The sequence below is a fragment of the Bidens hawaiensis genome, unplaced genomic scaffold, assembly GCF_021521415.1.
Source record: "Bidens hawaiensis isolate Kalapana, Puna unplaced genomic scaffold, B.hawaiensis_p1.1 tig00021268_1, whole genome shotgun sequence".
Lineage (NCBI taxonomy): Eukaryota > Viridiplantae > Streptophyta > Magnoliopsida > Asterales > Asteraceae > Bidens > Bidens hawaiensis.
Genome location: NW_027493292.1, coordinates 296654 through 319522, shown reverse-complemented (window position 1 = coordinate 319522; position 22869 = coordinate 296654). Strand labels below are relative to the sequence as shown.

Genomic DNA, 22869 nt, shown 5'->3' with positions numbered 1-22869 from the left:
CCCACCCGTCAAGGCCGCAATCGCCCCAGCCCGAGATGCAGAGGAAGCTTTCCTATGACGAAGAAGACGATAGGAACTATAAGTTCAAGGCTAATTATTCGTGTGTGTTTAATTGCTTCAAAATTGATCATAAGTTCAGCAATAAGAAGAGGAAGAGGAGCAGTTTCAGAGGGTTTGATCAATTCGGGTCGAATTCGGGGAGTGTGAAGCCGGATCCGGTATGTCATTCTCCGATTCAGATTAAGGTAAAGGTGCATTTTGATTTTTGTTATGGCTGTTAACTTAAGATGACTGACTTGAGCTCAAGCTCAGCTCGTAAGTAGTTTTTCAAGCTCAAGCACAAGCACAATTCATTTTATGTGTAGGTTTTAAAACTCAAACTCGGTTTGGGCTTGACCTGGTTATTACTTTTTACTTATTTAATTATTATATTTATATATTTTATCACAATTTTATATATAATATAATAGTATACAAATATATTTAATAAAAAGTCATATCAATAAAGAGTTCTATTAGGCCTTCAAGTCGGCTCAAGCTTGATATGTGAAGTTTGGGCTCGAGGTCGATTATTAGGCGAGCCTTATTAAAAGCTCGGGCTCAAGCCTGTTTAAGATCGGTTCAATTTGAGTTTTTCATGAGCAGATTTGAGTAGCTCACAAGCGGCTCGGCTTGTTTATACCTCTAATTGTTGTTGATTTGAATTAGTGTGATTTTTAAAATAAAATTAGAGTGATTTGATGAAGTTGAAGCAGGGGTGGACGAAGGTGTTGAAAGCAGCGTCGAGGCGGTTCAAGAAGACGATGAAGAAGAAAGAGTCCGGTGCACATCTCAAGCTCTCCTCAAATGGCTTCTCACGAATTTCGTATTAATTGTTTTATAATTCATTCATTAGTTTCAAATAATTTATAATTTGAATTGGATTCATTAATGCTATATTCTGTCTTTAAATAATATTTTTTTATAGTTATAAAATCTTGTTCTTTTATTATTATGTCATCAATCTAGGTTTGTCATGTCAATTTTACGTGTTTAATGGATAGAATTAAAATACGGGAAAATTCCCAGAATAAACATTTATAAAAACAAATCCTATGTTTTAGGTACCGTTTGTAAAAAATTTTAAAAATAGGTATTATAAACTAGTCGTGACAAGTATTTTATAGAAACCAATTACAACTTCCCACGTGTCCTTAAAACTAACCGTAATGAGCACATTCATTAATCATTTACTCGTCACGACTAAATAAGTTTTATGCCTCCGTAATCAATGCCCACGAGTAATTCATAAGTCCTTTAGCTGCGATGAGTAGATTATAAGGTTAAACTAGTCTCGGCGAGTTAACTACTAATAAATTACTCGTGTTGAGAAGGTAAACCGGGTAAGCTAGTCGTCGCGACTAAATGACTCATGAATTACTCGTGGTCGTTGATTACAAGGCGTAAAACTTATTTAGTCGTGACGAGTAAATGATAAGTGAATGTGCTCGTCACAGTTAGTTTAAGGACACACTGCAAGTTTTAATTGGTTCTACAAACTACTCGTCACGACTAGTTTATAATACTTATTTATGAAATTTTTTGCAAATGATACCTAAAACTAGGGGTGTTCACGAGTCGAGCCCGAGTCGAGCTAGGGTGTTTTCGAGCTCGGGCTCGAAATTAAACGAGGTAACTTAGTTAGGCTCTAGCTTCATTTTGAAGTTAAACGAGCTTAAGATCGAGCCAACAAGCCGAGCCACGACTCGAGCCGAGCCAGAGTCGATTTTGGCTCGGTTACAAAAATGATACAAATCAGCTTAGGATGTTTCAAATCAACATTTTATAGCTAGTTTTAATCAAGCTTTTTTCGAGCGAGCCACGGGCCTGAACTTCGAGTCTCGATCTTTTTGAACAACCATACCTAAAACTAGAAATTTGTTTTCATAAATGTTTATTTTGAGATTTTTCCCTTAAAATATTAACCCTTTTTAATGAAACGGATCTGGATTGATATAGATTGGCTTGTCAACCTATTTTCGACTTGTTTATCTCGTTTATGAAAATCCTTCACCCCGTTTAATGCATTTAACTTCATAAGCTCACTGAGTTGTTTGACTTGTTTAGATGAAATGAAGAATTGAAGCGTGTTTGGATTATTTGATTTTAAGTGTGCTTGAGTTAAGAATGGTATGTCTAACTAAAACATAATAATATTTAGGGTATGTTTGGTTAGAGGTAATGGAATAAAGAGGGAATGGAATTGACAAATGAATGAAATTGATCATTACATTCATTCGTCTTGTTTGGTTAACTTGTGGGAATAAAATGAATTATTACTTTATGTTATTTGGTATTAAAAAAAAACCGTATAAATGAAATGGAAATAATATTAACACTATACTTTGTACAAAAAAAAAAAAAAAAACTATAATGGCGACGGTGGTATCTCAGACGACAAAAATGGTCGTGGTGGTGGTGGTCAAGCGGTGGTAGCATTGGTAGTGATGACAATCGTATTGTGGTGGTGGTCAGGCAACGACGGTGGTGGTGGCGGTGATAGTCAAGAAACGACGGTGACAACGATTGCGGTGATTGCGATGACGTTGTTGGCAGCGGCGATGGCGGTGGTATCGCTGCTGGTGGTGGCGGCGACAGTGGAAGTGGTGGTGGTGCGATGGTAGTTGTGGTGGTGGTTGTTAGGTGATGCTGTTGTTGAGAAAGTAGGGTGAAGGAGGAATGGAATAAAAAAAAGAAAGGGGGTGGGAAGGAATGGTTTTGATAGAATGGGATTCCATGTGTAATGGATGGTTTCATTCCATCGAGCAACCAAACACAATTTTTTCATTCCCACGCAATGAGTCATTCCATTCCCCTTGTCATTTCAGCATACCAAACGCCATCTTAGGTTTACTGACTCAACTGTAATATTTCGAAAATTTCCATTTTCAATTTTGACAATTCATGAAGTTGAGGGACCAATTAGTCATTTAGCTAAAATAAAAATATAAAAGACTCACGAAGCGACATGTGGCTGATAACTAATCGGTATGGAATGACACATGCCAACACCGAATGACACGTATCCTCACGAAGTGACATGTTGATTATTGCTGATCAGCATCGAATATCACGTGTCAGCGCATAATAAACGAGAGTCATCACAAAGAACGACACATGTCTAATTCTAATAATACATTGTGCTTAGTTATTAAGCTTGCTAATACTATATATAGAAAACTATAAAGTTCATCTTCATTCATCTCAAACTTGAATAGTCGAGTTAAGTTACCAGCGTTAAGAGGTCAAGGAACATAATCAAGTGTCAATGTTATCGACGAGTGAATATTAGAGAACTAAAATGGTGAATACGTTCAACCTTTTTATATGTTTAAGTTTTCTTTACGACGTGAATACGTCTACCTTTTCACAAAGTATTTACTCTTTTAAAAATATGGATACTTATCCATCTTTAAAGAGTCAGAAAAGAATTTACATGAGAGTTGGTTCAGATCCTCTAAAAAATGTTTTAATATAATGTAGTAATTAAACACTCAGGCTAAAATACACATGTCTGGATCTTTACATATATGAATTGTAGTGGGCACACTACAAACATACTGGCCATGGGGCTCGTAACCGTCACTGAAGTAGTTTGTGCATATATTTAGTTTCGATGAGATGTGACTAAGACCCAACGCTATTGGTGTTGTGTCATAACGAAATATGAAAACCTTTTATTGAGTTAGTATTATTCACCAGCATATAGTTGACGTATTCTTAAAAGTGTTTTCAGGTAACCAGGAGTAAGACATAAAAGAGAAAATGCCCGGATCCCTATGCATAGAATATAGCTGATTGCTCAACTAATTTTGTAGACGAAGCATATGCGAACTTATTTTTCAAGCAAGTTATTTTGTAAACGAAAAAGAGTTTTTTATTATTTATGCTATGAAGTAAATATTTTATGATTGCGTAACTAAACTTTAATAAGTTTACCAGCTATTGATCACATGGCTAGGCCCCTGAGATTACGTGTGGCGTTAACTCTTCAGCCTAACCCGATGGACACCATTGTATTAATTTATTTTAGTTGAAAATGTTTGAAGAGTTGCACGGGTTACCTGCCTACCCATAATCAAAATTCATAACAAACGGTCCTAATTAATGTCCCATTTATGTGACTTTCCTTTGTATCATGTGACTCACCCCCGACTTTTTTCTAATATTGTGTCCTCGATTTTCTTTTTTAATTTAGTTTTTGTATTTTAAAATAAATATTCCACTAAAAGTTTAACTAATATATCATAAATTTTTAATAATATTTATTAGAACACGAATAGTTTATATGGTATAATTGCATTATGGTTTTTTTACCAAAAGTTAAGTAAAAATTCAATATCTAACTTAAACGTAGCATAGATGATAATTGACATAAATGTTTAAGAGTGTAAAATAAACAAAATGCATCTTTATGTTTTATGTCACTCTCCTTTTTCCTTCGCTCAAAAGATCAACCGACTTATTTTTATTATGATGAGAATGTTGTAAATTATATTGAAACGACATAAAAAACAGTTGAGGTCATATTAACTCACTTTTTCACTAAACAATGAAATTGAAAATTAAAACGGTATGATCACATTGCTAAAATGAATTATTATTAACGTAATCAATAGTTTTAATTATTATTAAAATCATTTTATAATTGTTTTTAAATTATCATATATCTATCTATTTTTACACTAACCACTGTCGGAAGTATGAATCAGCTATCCAAAAATAAAATTCAAAAATTTAAAAATAAGAGACAAAATCCTCCTCACATATAATAATCCGCCCCAATTTCAAGTCCACCAAACCCCTGTCTGATCACCGATGGCTACATCGGCGTTCAAATCCAACACCAGAAGAACTCCAATTACCACTCAGTCACCGTCCACCGACGACTCACCATCCTCCAAATCTCACCACCGACGTTCTAGAAGCTTAAGCAGATTCTCCCGCCCAATTCCACCTGAAACGCCAACACGCAGGTTCGTCAACATCGCCCGAGGCTCCGATTATCCCGAAATCAGCCTCGATGACCTCGCTATCGAGTTTTTCTCCAATAACGGTAGTGAACTAGAAGATGAGAGTGTAGGTAGTAGGACTAGTCGGCTTGATCGCTTGAAGGTTGAGGATAAGCCACGTTCGAGGTCTGTCTCGAGGCATCGTAACAGTAACGGTGCTGGTTTAGGTGTTGCTGGTGCGAATTCGGCTTCTCAGAGGCGTGGGAGGTCGGTGTCTAGGCGGAACGATGGGAATGGTAGTGGTGCTAATGCTGGTGGTCTGACTAGGGTTGTTGCGAACGGTGATTCAAGGAGGAGGCGCTCGGTTTCGGTGGCGAGGCATCAGATTAGTGACTCTGAGGTACAATCATTGTATGTTGTTCTTGTGTTTTACATGACATTTAGCTGAAATGAGTTCTATTTGCTTACTGTTTTTCGGCTCAATGAAAATGAAAAATGCCATGAATAGAAGGACTAGCTAAGAAGCAGAGATTTTCAGTTAAGAGTTTGTTTGTGAAGACTGAAGACTAAGAGCATGTTTGGGATTGAGTTTGAAAAATACTTATTGGTTTATTGGCTTTTTCAAAAAGCCATTTTAAAAAGCCAAGATTTGGGGCTTTTGGAAAACTTCTTTTTAAACATTTCAAAAAGCTAAAATAAAAAAGTTTTTGTGATTGCCAAACACATTTTAACTTATTGGCTTTTTAAAAACACCAACAATCCAATAAGCATTTTTCAAACTCAATCCCAAACATGTTCTAAATATAGAACCAGTGACATAGGCATATAAATTTGAAAGTATTTCATTGTTCATTGTGATATCATATCATGGAATATTGGTTTTAGAAAGCCCGAGGCTCTCTGAGTTGTTTAGGTTCCGAAAGCATGAAATATTAGAAGACAAACAGATTCATGTAAACCTGCTTTGGCATTAATTATAATATAGTTAGGGAAGAGCATTAAGCAAACTATGTTTCCGATTTTAATCTAACTTTTTTATATGAAAGTTCAGTAAACCTCAATGTTTCTTTGTACCCATTGTCAGGCCTATATCAAACAGAGATACTTTACAAGTTTATAAAGTTGGACTATATATTTTTTCTTTCTTTTTTTTTTGTTTCTAGCTGTGTTGTGGTGTGTCCCAACTAAAACTTACAATCTTGTATGCATCCAACTTTGAATTTAGATTTTTTTTATGGTTTTCTAGGATTGGTGGATAAGTGGATTCATATTTTTATTTCGTAGCTGATCGAATTGTTTGTGTGATTGACAGAGTGATATTGATTTTTCTCGGAGTTCTGCTAGTCAATCAAATTCCAGGAGCATGAATAATGGCAATAATAGTTGGGTTGCTTCTTTTCAAAGGCCCACTGCTTCAAGTCATCGAAGGCTCACTAGGTCTATGAGCCAAACTCCTCAATTGAGCTCACGTGATGGCTACTCGGTAACCAACACTTCCTAAAGTTTGAATTGGTGCTTTGTTAGGATATTTCTTACAATTGTTTGATACTTTGATTATTGTGATTTCAAGTCACAATAATTAGCTTTTAATGTTTGGATAAAACAGTGCATGCTTATGTTTATATAGGTGTGAAGAAACACTAAGTGACCCCGGGCAGATTATGGATAATCTGGGGGTTAAGTAATGTTTCCCACGAGGGTTAGGTCCGGCAAAGATGGATGTTCTTCAGATGACCTGCAAAACAGACACCGTGAGCTCGTCACTGAGAACGGGGGGGGGGGGGGGGGGGGGTTCCTCCTTGTGACCACCCTCCGGCGTGAGAATCAGACTAGATTGCTCTGAATATAAGTGTATATTGAGAGAAATCGCTAGTGAAGGTAAGATACAAGATAATAATACCGTTCCAAGGTGTTGGAGTATTTATAGCCGAAGGTAGGTTTCCAAGCAGGTACAGCTAGCTGTATAATATTCCTGTTCTACCAACTGTGGGTTACGCACGTGCCATGCCAGTGGTTGGTGGGTAGGCAGCGGCTGATAGTGTGTACTGTTCCTTTTCCGCCGGCTGTGTACTATTCCTTTTCCACCAACTGCAGGCTATGTGCGTGCCACGACAAGGGTTGGTGAGTAGGCAGCGGCTAATAGTGACAAACAGTACTAGAGCGTGCTCCTCCTCGTACTGTTGTCGGTGAGCTGTCACCCTGTGGTTGGTTCATGGGCTGCTTTGGTCAGATCTTGTCTATTTTGTCCATACCTTGGTAGGTATAGTACAAAAGATCTTCCAGAAGCGTACGGACTGGCTCATTTGGGCGGGAGTATTCCCGCCTTGCTCATTCCTTCAGGTGACACTGAATTATTGAGTTAGTGCCTTGTGCGTGTAGCCTTGCTATTAGTGCGGGTAGCCTTCCCTGATGGCTTGTATCCGCAGCTGCGGGAACAGGCGGAGTACTTCACCATTGGGAGGCTTTTCCTGCGGGAACAGCTGGCGTACTGCGCGTAAGGTCTTCATCTCTGAGCATGGTGGGTCCTGCGGAACCAGTTGGTCCTTGCGCAGAGGTCCCTCTTCAAGGTGAGTCTTGCGGGTCCAACTGGGCTCTGCTGGGACCTACCTCTTCAAGTCCCCCCAGTCCAATGTTCTTCTCATGAATTGTTAATAAGTGAGGTGAACTTTTGGACTTAAACAAGGGGTTTTGAAAGAGGGTTTTTAGTTTTAAGGTTGTCCGTGGGGATTCTTCCCGCGGTTTCCCTAATGTCACGTGCAGAAATTCCCGACTTTTCTGCTTGGTCTTTGGGTATGATGTGGGTAGGTGTGTAGCCTCCTCGCAAGTCAGGAGCGTTTGAGTTTCACTTGTGTAGATTCTCCACGAGGTTTTGGTAATTTCAAACATAGTGATCAATTATGTTAAACAACCAATTCCATCTTGGAGCTTCAAACAATCTAGTTCTCAACGTTCCCGCTATGCGGGGATGTTATTTCCCTTTCCGCAAGCATGGCCCAGAAGATCCTTCTTGGTTTCAATTCCCTGCGAGTGCTAAGTATGTGAAGGGTTTCGCCTTGACACTGTACCCGCACTCGTCTTATGGTTACTTTACTTCCAAGGTATTCTTGGCTTCAATTCCCTGCAGGTGCTAGGTATGTGAAGGGTTTCGCCTTGACGCTGAACCCGCACCTGTCCTACGGTTTTTTGGTTACCAAGGTAAGGGGTATATTCCCTCTTATTTTTGAATCTTTGAATCTTTTTGAATTTCTTTGAAATTCGAAGAGTTGGTGAAAGGATAAGAACAGTCCAAACTGTTGAAGGGACGTTAGTGTCCGACGGTTTCTTCTGACAGTTTCAGGACGTGCAGGAAGTTATGACGACGTGACAGTATATGGTCATTCCAGACGCTTTTTCAGGCTCGTGGGCGCGAGTTTTCGGGCACGTGGGTGCGGATTTTACGGCGCGCGTCCTGTCAACAGCTGTTGCCAGCTTGCTTTTTCCACGTGTCATAGTTTCATTGCACCTGCTCTTCTCTCTCCTCCGCATTAAATTCATCGCATTCATTGCGATGAGTATAAAGAGGGAGAGGGTTCATGTTAATCCACACTTTCATTTCTTTCTTCTTCTTCTAAGCGATTTCCGACGAATACTCTAACTTTCTGTCGAGCATTCTCCTGAAATCGTTCTTTACCTCCAAAACATGTCGTCTACTCATGATCTAGAAGCTACCGCCGAGGAGTCTGACGTGTACGTCGAGAACCCGACGTCTACGTCTGATAAAGACGATAAGAGCACTGCTGGCGAATGCCAGTGTGCTCTTCCCATCGAGCTTTATCAATACATCGTCAGGAAGTTCATGCTAGAGCCGTTCGAGCTTGAGTTTCCTGAGCCTCACCAGACGGTGTATGATGCCCCCAAGGGCAAAATAGGGGTATATGCCGCCTTCTTCGTCTATGAGAATCTCAGGTTCCCATTGACGAAGTTTGTATACCGTGTTCTGGATAGACACGGAGGTACACCCAATGGCGATCGCCAAGATCCGCCATTTTGAGTGGGTGTGCCTCATTCTTGGCGTGGAGCCCCATGTCGACCGCCTGATGACCTTCTACTCCTGGAGGTGTATCCAAGGCTGGTACACCCTGGTCACCCGGATCAAGGGTTTGAAAATCTGCGCTACTGAGCGCAGTCTTCGGTCTTGGAAGCGGGAGTTCTTTTACATCTCTGCCCGTGTCGTCCCCATAGCGATGACATTCAAAAACGGGAGAGCACTCCCCAGCCTTCACGCTTCCAACTACCAGGAGGCGGAATGGTTTTCCAAGATTTCCCGGATCCAGACTCCGGTTTACCGCTTTCCGGAGTCCGGGATGGTGATGCTCGGTATGAGCCGGGTGTGGAAGGATGCTGGGGTGGAGGCGCCACAGATTCCCATCGTACTTGAATACGGTTTGAACTTTATCCCTTACGGTATGCTCCGTCTTCTTTGTTGATTTTGGGGTTTCTTCTAACTGTTTTTCTTTTTATTTCAGAGGGGAATGACGTGCAATCGCTCCTGCATCCGCGGGAGGCTGACGGTCCCGCTCGGTTGGGTACTCGTGCTCTTGACGAGAACGAGTTGCCAATCCTTGCGCAGACGTCGGATCGGTTTGTGGAGGCCTACCCGCTAGGCCACGAGATACTGAGCGCCACGCGGCCAGGTAAAAGATTATTTAACCCTCGCCCTCTGAATGCTCAAACCTCTGCTGGAATTCCTCTAATCTTGTCATCTTCTGAGGAATCCGCAGATGGTCCTTTCCTCGCGCGGAAGAGGAAGGCTGCTGGCGGGAAGGACAAGGCGAAGGTTGCCTCCACAGCCGAACAGAGGAACCGGTCCGAGTCGGAGACCGAGAGTGAAGAGGCGGCGGGGAACCCAGGTGGTGGTGAGACCACTGCTCCGGAGGCTGAGACGGTTGTCACCTCCGAGCAGCCCAGGACGACGACGGTGACCGGTACGAAGAGGCCGGCTCCATCGGGTTCGTCCCCGCCTGTTCGCACCTTCAAGCTCAAAAGGACTCGTAAGTGTAAACTTAACTTTAACTTCATATCTTTCCGTCATTACTTATATATCTTGTCTTCTTGCAGGCGTGGATGCTACTGCATTCCAGGGTGGAGCGGGGAGGAGCACCTCTGGACCCATGACGGTAGGTTTGGTCAACCTACCCGAGGCGATGACCCAGGCGGCTGCGCCTGCTTCAAGTGTTGGTTCGGTTGAGGCAACTGTTCCTACTGTGACGACGTCTCCGCCGGCTGTCAGTGCCATATTCACTGACTCCTTCACTGAGCCGGCGGTGAGTTTTTCTGTGGATTCTTCCGCAGCCGCGGCCACGGTTGTGAGTTCACCTCCGGTGAGTTCACCTCTGTTGGTTTCCACCGCGGCAGTCTCCACCATGCCTCCTCCAGCGCCGACGACTATGGCCGGTCTTTCAGGTACGTTCGGGGTTGGGGCGTCTAGCAAATCCTTGCCTCCTTCCCGTCTTCTTGACCTTTTGGATGGATATCCCTTAGGTTCAGGTGATGGGTTTGGTGGCTATCGGCCTGTTGTCGACCCTACAGGTGCGTAGGGTTATTTTGGCCTGTATCCCTTTTATCATTTCTTTTGCTAACTGTTTGTTGTTTTATTGCAGTTCGTGATTCCAACGAGGTGTACGCTCCTCGGTGGAATATCCGCCAGGGAACGACCCTCCGGACTGCTGAGGAGTGCGTCGAATGGGCGCGCCACGCTGCCCCAAGCGGGGCGCTGGGGGAGGCCATGGCCAGCTACCAGGAGGGTAGGCTGTCCAACGAGCTCCGAATCCTCCTTGCCCGGATGCAGCAGCGCCTCGAGCTACTTTGTCGTGAAAATGACAAGTTAAAGACGGCGCGCAGCCTGGAAGTGGCTCAGGCGCGGGCTATCCGGGAGGAGAATGCGAAGCTTGCCGTCGTTGCTGCGGAAAAGGAGAAGGCCTTCAAGGCCCTCGAGGTTGAAGTTCAGGCCCGGCTCGAGGCCCGTTCCAAGGCTGCCCAAGCTGTTAATGAACAGCTTCGGCTGGCCAAGGAAACTGCACGGAACGCAACCGAGAGGGCCACCAAGGCTGAAGCTGTTGCTGAGCCTCTACGCATTGAGAATGAGGAACTTAAAGCCAAATTAGAGAGGCTCCAGCAGGCTCATGATGCCTTGGCCATGGAAGATGCCAAGAAGCTCCAAGAGATCTTGGACCAGAGGGGGGTGCTTGACCACACTGAGCGTAAGCTAAAGGGCGTCGAAGAGGCTGCGGCTAAAGATGTGTTGCTTGCCAACCTTACAAAGAACGAAGCCGAACGCGCCCGTAATGAAGCTCAAGCTGCCCTCCAGGAGGCTCTGGTTATCAAGGAATGGCTTCTTCGAGAAGCGTTGTCTCAGGTATGCGCAGTTTTACAATTTGTTTACGCTTTTCCTTATACTTAGAAGAGTTTTTGATATACTTCTGTTTTGTAGGTTGTGCATCGGGTCTTTACGAACACATTATATGACGATGCGATGAGCGCAGCCCTCAACGCTTCTCATGAGGATGGAGAAAAGGCTGGCTTCCTGCTTGGTCTAGGGTTTGTTGAACAAGGCATCCCGCCTTCCAACTTCCCTCTTTACGATGTGGATACTGAAGCTGCTTATAACCAAGCAGTGAATCAGTATGCTGCCTTCCCGCATCCGGTGGTGGAGAAGGTGAACGAGATTAGTGCTGCTGATGATGGGCTAGCTATCCTCAAGGCCTTCCTTGAACCACCACACTCTACTGATGGTGCGGGTCCAAGTGGGAGTGGTTCTGAAGCTTGATCCTTTAGATCCCTTTCCACCGTTAGAGTAGATTTTGATGTTTGTATAGATTTCTAATCTTGTATGCGGGTATGTACCCAGCAATTCTTGTAATATTTGAATTTTGATGGAATAAAGATTATTTGTTAATGCCTTGCCTTGTTTATTTCACGCATATTTTGGTTTAACTTAGCAATTTCTTGAGTACTTGGATAAGTTAACTTTTCAACGTGGCAAATAATAAGTTAAAGTTTTGCTTCCTCTTTCGTGATTGTGCGGGTAAGACCGTCACTTTCACTTAGTAGGATGGCTAAACTTTACCTATATCTGACCTGCGTGGAGGTTTTCCTCATCTTTTCCTTAGAAGTTTTCTAAGTATTTTGAATAAGTTAACCTTTCGACGCGCGGTTGTCAATAGGTTAATGTTTAGTTTCCTCTATCATGATTGTGCGGGTAGGACCGTCACTTTCATTTAGTGGGATGACCAAACTTCACCTATAACTGACCTGCGTGAAAGTTTTCCTTATCTTTTCCTTAGAAATTTTTACCGTTTTATGTGTTTATGTGGGTTTTGCCGCCTTCCACACGCAACGACTTACTTCTTCCCATATTTATGCGGTGAATACCGGCATCAGTGTGGGAAGTTCATAAGTATAAAGGTAAGGCTATCAACACAATGTGATAAAGGAGAATCATTTCCATTAGAAGTGGCTCTAGGCCTTTTCTTTACAAGTTTGGAATTGATCTACATGTAACATTTGCGTAATTGAGCTCCGTTCCACGTTCTTGGGATGGGAGTGCCATCGAGCCTTTCGAGCCGGTATGCGCCCTTTCCCAAAACTTCTTTGATAATGTACGGTCCTTCCCAGACCGGTGCCAGTTTTCCTGGGCGCTCTTGGTTTGAAGCCTCGTTGTTACGCAATATGTAGTCTCCTACATTGAAGTGTCATATGATCGGTTTCATACTAAATTGAAAGAATTTTAGTCCATTCCACAACCTATGTTGAAAGAACTTTATTCTATTTCACAAACCATCTAATTTTTTCGACAACAATGTAACTTTTGGTAAATAATCAGAATTCTTATAGCAATTAAACACTCGGTTACTTGATAATCACAGCTTTAAAATGGCAGAAGCACATCCAAACACTATAAGTTTACAACTAATCATTCTGATTATTCAATATCACAATCACTTTCAGAGCCACTCATCAGCATTTACTGATGATGATTTAAGAGATGCTCGTTATGGAAGAAATGAAACCGAGAAGACTATTCGAGCTGTGTATGCACAAAGAAAGGTTTGTTTCTCCCCCTAAACTATAACTGCTTGTAGGGTATTACTTAATGATTTCTAAACGTGCTTATTTCTGCATGTTTACTGCAATCTTATGTTGTAGATGGAACACCCTACCGGGGATGATACTAACAATGAAATTTATGAAGCAATGAGAAAAGAGGTTAGATCTGCCGTCAATGAATTAATGATGGAACGTGAACAGGTCTAATACTATTTTTAAAATTATAATGCTTTATATAACTTTTATATATTTTCTGACTACTGAAATTTTCAAATAATTAATCCAGACAATGGGAAGAAAGCCTTCTGCATTATCGGTCCATGATAGATTGTATTTAAACAAATCAGACGCTACAAGAAATAACCATACAACACAGTTAAACCAGGTGAGGATGTAATCATGTTATTTAGATATTTCCGTCTTTATTAGTTGGATACATTTTTTATAAATTTAATCTTTTTAAAATCTTGATTCATTATGTTACCGTTTTATGATAATTTCTTGGCTTTGCATATTAATATTTTTTGAATTAAAGACCGAGAGGGCACTCGAGGAGCAACAGGCTCGGGATGAATACAAGATTGTTCGGGAGGTGGTTCCCAAGTTGAGAAGTAATGTTAAATCACAAACAGTCTCGTACACCCGAAAGGTTTGGCTCCATAAACCTTTAATCTAGTACAGGTGGAATTCATGTTGGTTTGTTTAAACGAGGGTAGATGTAGTTTATGTTTTATCTCAAACGAAGCGGTTATGTCTTAAGTGATCTAACTAAAAATGAGAAGGGTTGAATAGGTTATTAAGCGTGTAAATGAACAAAGTTTGATGAACTGTTTGACAGGAAGTTTGTTTATGTTTGTTTATTTAATAAACGAACGAACATAAACACATGTGTTGCTCGTTTGTTTATGTCTGTGAACGTTCGTTTACGTTCATTTATGTCCCTTAGTTTAGGATCGTTTAAGTTCATTCGTTTATGCATTTTATTTATAATTTTTAGGTTCATTACAATTTAGTGTCGTTTTATTGAAATTAAAGTATCTGACATTACAAAATTAGCCTGGTTTTACTGACTTTTTAGGCCCAACAGATTGATAATCACATATACTTTTAATTGGTGTTCGCTCAGTTATGTGCGCTCATCTATGTTCAGTTATGTTCGTCCGTTTACGTATGTGAGCCGTTCATTTATACTTTTAACAAGCAAACATGACACATTCATTTTCTTAACAAACACAAACAAGAAAACCCCTTTTATTTAGTTGTCCATGTTTGATTGTCTGTTCGGTAAAGTTAAACAAACGAGCATGAACATTCCCCGTTTGTGTTTGTACGGCTCGTTTACAGGCCTACAGGTTATGTCTTAAGTGATTTAACTAAAAATGAAAGGGTTGAATGGGCTGAACGGTTAAACCTGTCAACCTAGTCAAACGGGCTCAAACTCGTTGGAAGTTTATTTAAATGCACATATCCCTTCTTAATCAGCTTTTTCTGAAAATTTAAACATTTATGTTTAACAATATAGTTTTTGCAGTCATATTTAGTGCAATATTTATAGTTAAAGTTCTAAAAATGGTCAAAGTGTGTTTGGGCTTGGCCCAAACTACACGTTTTGACCCATTACTGACTGCGTGAAACTGCCACATTATAGGTGTAACCCTTTAAATGATGATTGTCTATAATTTTCAGAGGAGCAACGATAGGAACCGAATGTCTAAGCGATTAGACGAAGAAGCTGAAAAGTATTTTGAAGATTTTATATCAAACGTTGAAGATACAGATTTTTCTTCTTTTGATGGGGAAAGAAGTGACACGAGTTCGACTTTAGTTGGAAGTGCAACTAAACAAAATAGTGTCCCTGTTGAAATGGAAGGTGTTAATCTACCTTGGTTAAAATGGGATGACAATGATGGTGCTAACAATCCTACAACTCCAAAACCGAAATTGTGGGACCCGTCAAAGGTACTTGTTTATTGCCCTTATTTTCTGTCTTTATGGAGAACTTCAAATGATATTTGAAAAAAATGAATAGGTCAGTTCGTTTAATGAACAATTATAGTTATCAAATTAGATCACAATGTATTTTTTATTAATAATTTAATTTAGTGAAAAAGTGATTTAGGTCATTTTATGTTTACATAACTCGAATTCTGCCCATTCAATAAATTGGGTCAAATTGCCACACGGGATTGTTAAGCGGGTCGTGTTCGTAGGTTGGCGGGTTGAGTGACACGAACTTGAAAATTTTGTGACGCATGAACCAGAGCACGACACAAATATTAGTTGATTGACATGAACATGAAGTTGTATTTATTAGCTTTTTTTTATATTAATACTTTAAAAGTACAAATTTACAATAAAATCGAGAAAACCCAAGACAAATAAGTGTTTTGTGAGTAAGATAATGATAGATATGGAGAATCAAATGTGTGAGGTTTTTAAATAAATAAACAAAGTTTAGAGAAAAATGTGTTTTTTATGTAGATGGAGATGATTTAAAGTAATGGCATTAAACATTTTTTGAAATAAACAGGTCAACCCGCAAACCTGCCTGGTCAACCGAACCCAGCTTGTTTAGCCAAACGTGTTTGTGGGTTCAACCCAAAACCGGGACTAAACTCAAACCCATGAATGTGTGATGTTAAATTCGATATTTATGATTTGCGTGTAGGATTTGGAATTGATCCGAGAGCATGGCAGTAGCCATGGAAGTTGGAACCCTGAATATGCATCTGCAAATTCAACAAATGTAAAAGGAAATAAATTTAAAGAAAATAGAAGCCCGGGATTCGACATGGCTAAGTATTTAGAACTCGAGAGGACTGAAGAGCTATTATTGGATAGTTGGAGGGAAAGAAGTGTAATTAGGTCTGGTGGTCTATTGGTTTGTTGCCCCCTTCTGAAACCTTGCTGACATGTTTAGTCCCTGATTGACTTATTGTATGCTGGGCCTTAGGGGTTTTTCGTTATCGGCTCGATTTCGTTTCTTTGTAGCTTTATTTTACTGAGTTGGTTAATGGTTTGAGGAAATGTTTCTCCATCCTATTTTTCAAGACCCTACCAATAGCTTACTATGAGAAAGATCGGGTACGCTTGTAATGGTTTTATGGTTTGACGGTAGTTGCACATTTGGGGTCAAAGTTTATAAATATGCATTTTTGGTGTACGTTGTTTTGGTTAACACTAACTTCTATTAAAGTTTACAATTAAAGATCTTGTTCGGTTTGTGTAAAATTAGTAAAATACTTCTATTGAAATTCAGGAGTAATAGATGCGTTTTTGGCGTATGTGGTTAAAGTTTTGGTCAATACTAAGAGTAGTTACATCATGTTTTCATCTCTCTCTCTATATAATTTAACTAATAAACATATTTTTCTTTAAATTTTATTTATTTTTTAAAAACCTCTCACGTCCCATTATTTATTTCTATCTTCATCTTACTCAAAACATTTATTTTATTATTATATTTTTGTTATACACTCGTAACAAGTTTAGAGATCAATGAATAGTAAGTTATAAAATATAAAGTTGCTATTACTCTTTACTAAAAAGTTTGGCAGTTAAAGATTCTGTTTGCATATTTCAAATGATCAAAATACTTGTTTAGAAACATAGGACTAATCATACACACAAAAGCAAAAGGAAGAAACCCCCCCTCCCCCCAGACATACGAGGCCACCGTGTCAAACCACATAAACTTTTTATTCAGACAATATAACCTTGTTGACCAAAGAACAATAAAATATCAAAAAGACAATTTTTAAAAGAATTGTCAAGAGTCGACAAAAGATGTCAGAACTTAAATATGTATAACCCATGTGATATATCACATGTTTTAAAAAGCAAAGTAATAATGAGCATTATCTCTCAAAGATTAACAAAAGTCATAAAGAAACAACTTCTAAATGACTAATAAGAAGCAGTCAAAAATTGACCTTCAAATAGAAAAATGTCACATGATTCAAAAACTCACCAAATGTTCTCCAATTCTGCAAAATGTCATAGGACCTTAAGGAATTCTAAAATCAAGTTTAGTTGGTTAGAAAACACTAGCCTTTATCAAGCATTAAGACAACAAAACACTAACACACCATTTCTTCCTTCTTTCTTTTCAAAATTTGTCATTCAAAAATCTTTAAAAGTTCATCAATGTGTTTCCAAAACTATAGCCTCCAACTGAGCATCTTGTAATTTTTACAAGTGCACTTCCTCACTCAAAATTTGCACTTTTTTTAACCTACCTACTACCAATAAATGTAATACCCAAACTATCCTCCTTTCATCTAAAAGCATTCAATCGAACTCGCCTTCCTCGGAGTCACCATCTTCTTCATCTTCGTCATCATTCTTCATGTATAATCCAAGTCGCTCCAACGGATTCCCTTTTCGGTTCATGTCAAAGCTCCCTAAAGGATCTTGGTAACCATCCACACTGTTCTCGTCTATTAAAGGGTCGGTGGGGGCTACGCTAAGCATTTCTAGATCTTCAAGAAACCGAGAACTGTCATTTATTTCAACATTCTTTTCCATCTAACAATAAAAAAAAACCGCAAGTAAAAGTGTTAATACTAAACCCCCCATCCCATACAAAAAGAGCAATTCTAATAAACAAGTAACCAACTTAATAAAACTTTAGATTTCAAATTCAGTGGAACACGAGATTGTTCAGGCTCATGTGTGTACAATTAGCCCTAATGTGTGTGTACCTTTTGTAGAGCTTGGCGTGCTGCTTCCCTCTCGAGTTCCCGTTTTCTTTTGGCTTCAGCAGCTGCTTCTAACACTGCTTTTCGGTTTGCTTCTTCTGCAGCCTTTGCTTCTGCTTGCAGTCGACCTTTTTCTGTATAAATAAACCGTTATTTCAATTTTAAAAAAATACCCCATAATGTATGAAGGATCCTTCCCAAGTGGAATTTGCTTTGTTTGATATTAATATGTAATATAAACAGTGTGTTAAAAAACCTTCTTTTCTTCGCCTTTCTAGCTCCTCCTTCTCAAGCCTCAACCTCTCCCTATCTTGCTGGTCAACCTGAAAATTTACGTATTCAGTAATTCCAATTTAAACCCAGTTACAAATAAATAGGTGGATCTGGCTTTGTAATTTATTACAGACGAGTCAAAATGTCAAAAGTAATAATATCATATTACCCTTTGAAAACACTGAAAGATATCCTATTTAGCCGATCTTTGGTAAATATAAATCAATTGCTTATAATAGACTATTTCACTGAATAAACAAATAGTATTGTAAAATTATATCAGGCCCATAATACCCTTCATTTAATCAGTGAAACCAAGTGGCATAACTAACTTCAGTTATAACGTTGAGCGGTTGAGATCGGCAAATGTATTGATACAAAACGTAGGACACATATCAGAAAAATATATTTGAAATTGCCCTATTAAGTTTTGTAACCAATATTAAAAATGGCACAAAACCGTTTCAATATGACTTTGTTTTGCCTTTTGACCATTACATAATCGTGCATCTTGCCACCCTTTAGACATAATCATGCACCATTAACATGGAGTTGGGGGCTCACTTATACCTTTCCAGTGATATTCTCAGCTTTGGATATGAGGTCAGCATAACGGTCTCTCAATAAAGCTGAACGATAAAGCCTATCAGGAGACACTCGCCTCTCATTTGGGGCACCCATACCTACAATAATGATTTTATTATTATTATTACTATTATTATTATGACAGCAATATTCATAATTAATTTGCTTACCCTCTTGACATCCATCAACTTCACAAGAAATAGAGACTGATTCAGATTTCTGATCAACTTGGCCCACTCGTTTTACAGAATCTGTAAAAAACATATATAACCTTAAAAAGAATATCAAATAAAAACTTTCATCTTTTACTTTTTATAAATTACAAACGTGTTACCTATGACTACACATAACAACATTACTACAAAAATAATCTAATCAAAAAAAAAAGTTTAGCAAGCTGTATTAGCCCATTTTTCAAATATGACAAGTTTAACCTGTGTGACATAAAACACAACAAAAATCGACATATTTTTAATAAACGGCTCAAAATATATCCAACTTCTTTAATTATATAAAAAAAATAGTGTTTACAACAAAACAGAAGGCCAACGGGCAACAAGCTTCGCCGCAAGACCTTTTGGAATAGCAAAATCCAATCTTTTAAACACTAGATTGATAGATCTTTTAGTCATAACATTACAATGCCACCTTTAGTATACATAACAAAATAAAGAATAAAGTAGTTTTTGTGTAGAATAACGCAATATTCACCTTCTGCATCACGGGGAACAGCCGATGTTTGCTCTGGATTAACATCAGAGTCCAATGTGTCCTATACGTAATAGAACAGCATGTAAGCACATAAGGGTTAATTGGATGCGAGTTTTGAAGGTTACATAATCAAATTCAGATGAAAGGGTGAATTAAATCAAGATTGCAGAAGATAAGCGTTTATATGTGCTTCTGTTGAAATTGTAATAGTTTGACGATAATCACATAAGGCAAATCAGATTATTCAATAAATTAATAGACAAAATTATCCAAAATCTGTCTCTAATAAAAAAAGACAGTCGTAAAATTACGTTGTAGCTGGGTTATTCTGGGCTGAATTAAAACAACTCATATATAATCGGGTTAGAATGGGCTATGGGAAAAGGTTAGAACACAAGATGTGGCTGCTCAAGTTTAAGACAAATTTATAAACTACATTTAAAAATTTATAAAGGACACAGGCAATAATAAAAAAGGTGGTTGAATAGTGTTATTTTGAAAAAAAAAATAGACACCATAAGCAACAGAAGAAGACAGTCATGCCGCCTCAACCCCTTTCGTTCACATCACGCTCTATCCAGAGAAGCACGATGTGAACGAGGGTTTTGCCGGTGGAGTTGACACAACCATGTTCTTTTACATATGTTTTTATTTCTTTCAACAGAAATAACTTTATGTTTTTTAGAATGGCCGGTTTCAACCCATACTCATTTCCAGATTTATCATTTTCTAAAATGCTTCTATTTTTAGATATTCTCATAAGTAGTTTTTCATATCAATTTAACGAAAAAAATCTCAAATAAAATCACCATGAACACTCATGTATAGACGAATATAGACACACATACAATATGTATATGCACACACACACACACACAATATATATATATATATTGAGTGTGTGTGTGAAAGTAGAATACCGCATACCAAACACTACCTTAATGTTGTTCACAATGGCTGAAATATTTGCATCATCTGATTCGCTGTCTGAATCTGATTCAGTAATAACATGCAAAGAAATAAAAACTTCTTTCAGAGCAGAATCAAATATCCTACAAAATAATAATACTTAAAAGCAACATCACAAATGTAAAAAAGATATAAAAATCCCTAGTGATGCATATATCGCTAAGTAATACTAACTTTATATCAAAATAAAACTAAAATCAATAATAAAAATAAAGAAAAAGCCAAGAAAGAAGAAGCCATTGAAACTGTGGTAAGTTCATGATCAACAAGACAGGTTAAACGTGAGAAAAGATCTCAAAAGCTAACCATACACAGTGAAAATTTCAAAATTTAACAGCATAAAGACAATAAGAAAGCAACCCATTAAAGATTCAAAAATACAAACTATAAAAAGCTAAAAGTAACACAAACCACTAGATGATGATCCAGAATCGCTACTGGAGCTACTTGAACTACTGCAGTTACTGTTCTTAGCAGCTGTATCTTTCTCAATCTCTATTGGTGGAAAGCTTGTTACAGGCAGCTCATCTCCACCAATATCCACATCTTCATTCACATCAACTGAAACTAACACCAAATGAGAAACCAACTACCAAATACTAAAAAATCATGTAATACAACCTTTGACTGCTTGCATGGATGAATTGCTAGGTCCCGACTCGTTACGAATCTGCAACAACACGTAAAATTAAACAAAAATCATTATGCAATCGAATATCGCCTATTGACGATAAATTTGTACCTCAACTTCACAAGTTTCAGCTTGTATCATATTTTTCTGCTTATTAACCAAAAAATCATCTAGAAGCTTCCTCAACTTGAATAATGTTTCATTACTTAAAGCATCAATATCAATCTCGACCTCATCATCCATTGTTGCATTCCCATTCGAGCTGTTATGTTTAAGAAAATCAATAATGGTTTCGGGTAAATCAGACAGCGAGGCCTCCAAATCACAGCTCAGTTTGTGCTTTTCAGCACCCGACATAATCTTCTTCACAGGTTCTTGCTTTTCATTCCCAAAAGATGTAATCGTTTTCTTCTTTAAAGGAGGCATAAAAGCAGTAGGTTCAGTTTCTATAACGTTCCGTCTCAAAGGAACCAAAGATTCCGTAACAACTGACAGTTTCTTCTCAATTACTTTCCATCTAACCTCAAAAAACTTGCTCAATATTTCAGCCATTGCGTGCACATGGTTTCCATGCGGATTGTAAGTCATCGCATTTGAAAACGTCAACCTAACATCAGCTGCAAACCCACACGGATCCACATACTTCCCCGAATTCAGCTTCGTCTTAACCGTCCCCAAATCCATAGGGTGCTTGATCACCGTATGATAATCCGGAATGTTATACTTCACCACATCAACAAGCTCACTAAACACCCTCCCATGCGTATGACCGATCAAACGGCTCAACAGCGCGTCACATTGTTTCATCAACATGGCATTCCCAGTAACCGGAGGAGGTAACCCCGCCTTCCCATTCGCCCCGGGTGGTAAAGCCCGTTTCTTTACCGACTGCGAAACATCAAGGACATGTTTCTTCGAAAACGCTCTGACCCGTTCAAGCTCACGCTTCAATCTCGATCCCAACTGTTTCCGTTCTAAACTAGACAGCTTCGATAACCAATAAACCTGCGTCGGAACCCCAAAAGAATCGGAATTCAAACTAACCGACTTGTTTCTTGGCTTGCAAGAATCACCGGAACCGCGGCTGGAACTGGCGTAGCCTTCGGAGTCAACGGCTAAAGATCGAGGGTTTGAAAGAAGCTTGTTCCTAGTTTTAGCCTTCATCTGAGTAATCTTTTTCTGGGAAAACTTGTTGGACACCCTCTGAGAGTCCAGAGGAAAAGCAGGTGCCATAATATCTCATAAAACAGTATCAAGAACCCTAATTGGCAGCAATTGAATCGACGAATTCAAACCCTAACCCTAAATTGAATCGGAATAAGAGAATTGAACAGTGAGGGGTTCAAAATTGGATTGAAAACGGAACTGTAGAATGGATTGAAAGAGGGTAATGTAAACCCTAAAAACCCTAGAGATATTGTGAATGGCTGAATGGGTAGTGGCCCGGTTTTATTTGAAGAGGGAATGAATGGCGGTTTATAAGTTTATTTTATTTTTGGATAATGCTTTTTTTCATTTAAAGAAGAGGATTGTAAAAGATTTCACATTTATTTAAAGTGGGTTGTTAGCCCATCCATCGTACTCATCTTTATAATTATACTAAAAGCATATTAATTTATCTCTTCTTCATTTCGTTGTAATACTTTTATTATTAGTTTAGTAAAAGAAAAATTGATTTAATTTGAAATGATTAAAACAAGTTGAGCTTTCACAGAACTATGACATTTTAAAAACAAGATGTTAAAAGTCAACTATGTTCGTGAATTAAAAGCATATCCGGTCTACAAACTGAGAGGGATGACAACTTCATCCAATGGTATGTTGTTTTCTTTTATTTTGTCTTGTATTTTATTTTACTTTTTTTTCTTGTGTTGTTGTATTTTGTTAACTTGTTACTCGCTATTTTGTTTGGTTTCAATTCAAC

General features: G+C 38.8%; 2 protein-coding genes across 2 annotated transcripts; one reads left to right on the top strand and one right to left on the bottom strand.

Moving 5' to 3' along the window:
• Positions 1-4857: 4857 nt before the first annotated feature.
• On the top strand, positions 4858-16060 carry LOC143563095 (uncharacterized). Its single transcript, XM_077050720.1, has 8 exons — positions 4858-5391; positions 6304-6474; positions 12978-13076; positions 13176-13277; positions 13363-13461; positions 13612-13725; positions 14763-15035; positions 15745-16060. The coding sequence occupies exons 1-8, from the start codon at positions 4858-4860 to the stop codon at positions 15985-15987; spliced, it is 1635 nt and encodes a 544-aa protein (XP_076906835.1). The 3' UTR covers positions 15988-16060.
• Positions 16061-17211: 1151 nt separating this feature from the next.
• On the bottom strand, positions 17212-22178 carry LOC143563094 (transcription factor GTE10-like). The gene is made up of 10 exons (XM_077050719.1): positions 21057-22178; positions 20936-20984; positions 20726-20881; positions 20283-20338; positions 19346-19406; positions 18805-18885; positions 18620-18732; positions 18033-18099; positions 17780-17910; positions 17212-17603 (listed from the first exon to the last, which is right to left on the bottom strand). Exons 1-10 carry the CDS (start codon positions 22176-22178, stop codon positions 17367-17369), a joined length of 2073 nt encoding a protein of 690 aa, XP_076906834.1. The 3' UTR covers positions 17212-17366.
• Positions 22179-22869: the final 691 nt, after the last annotated feature.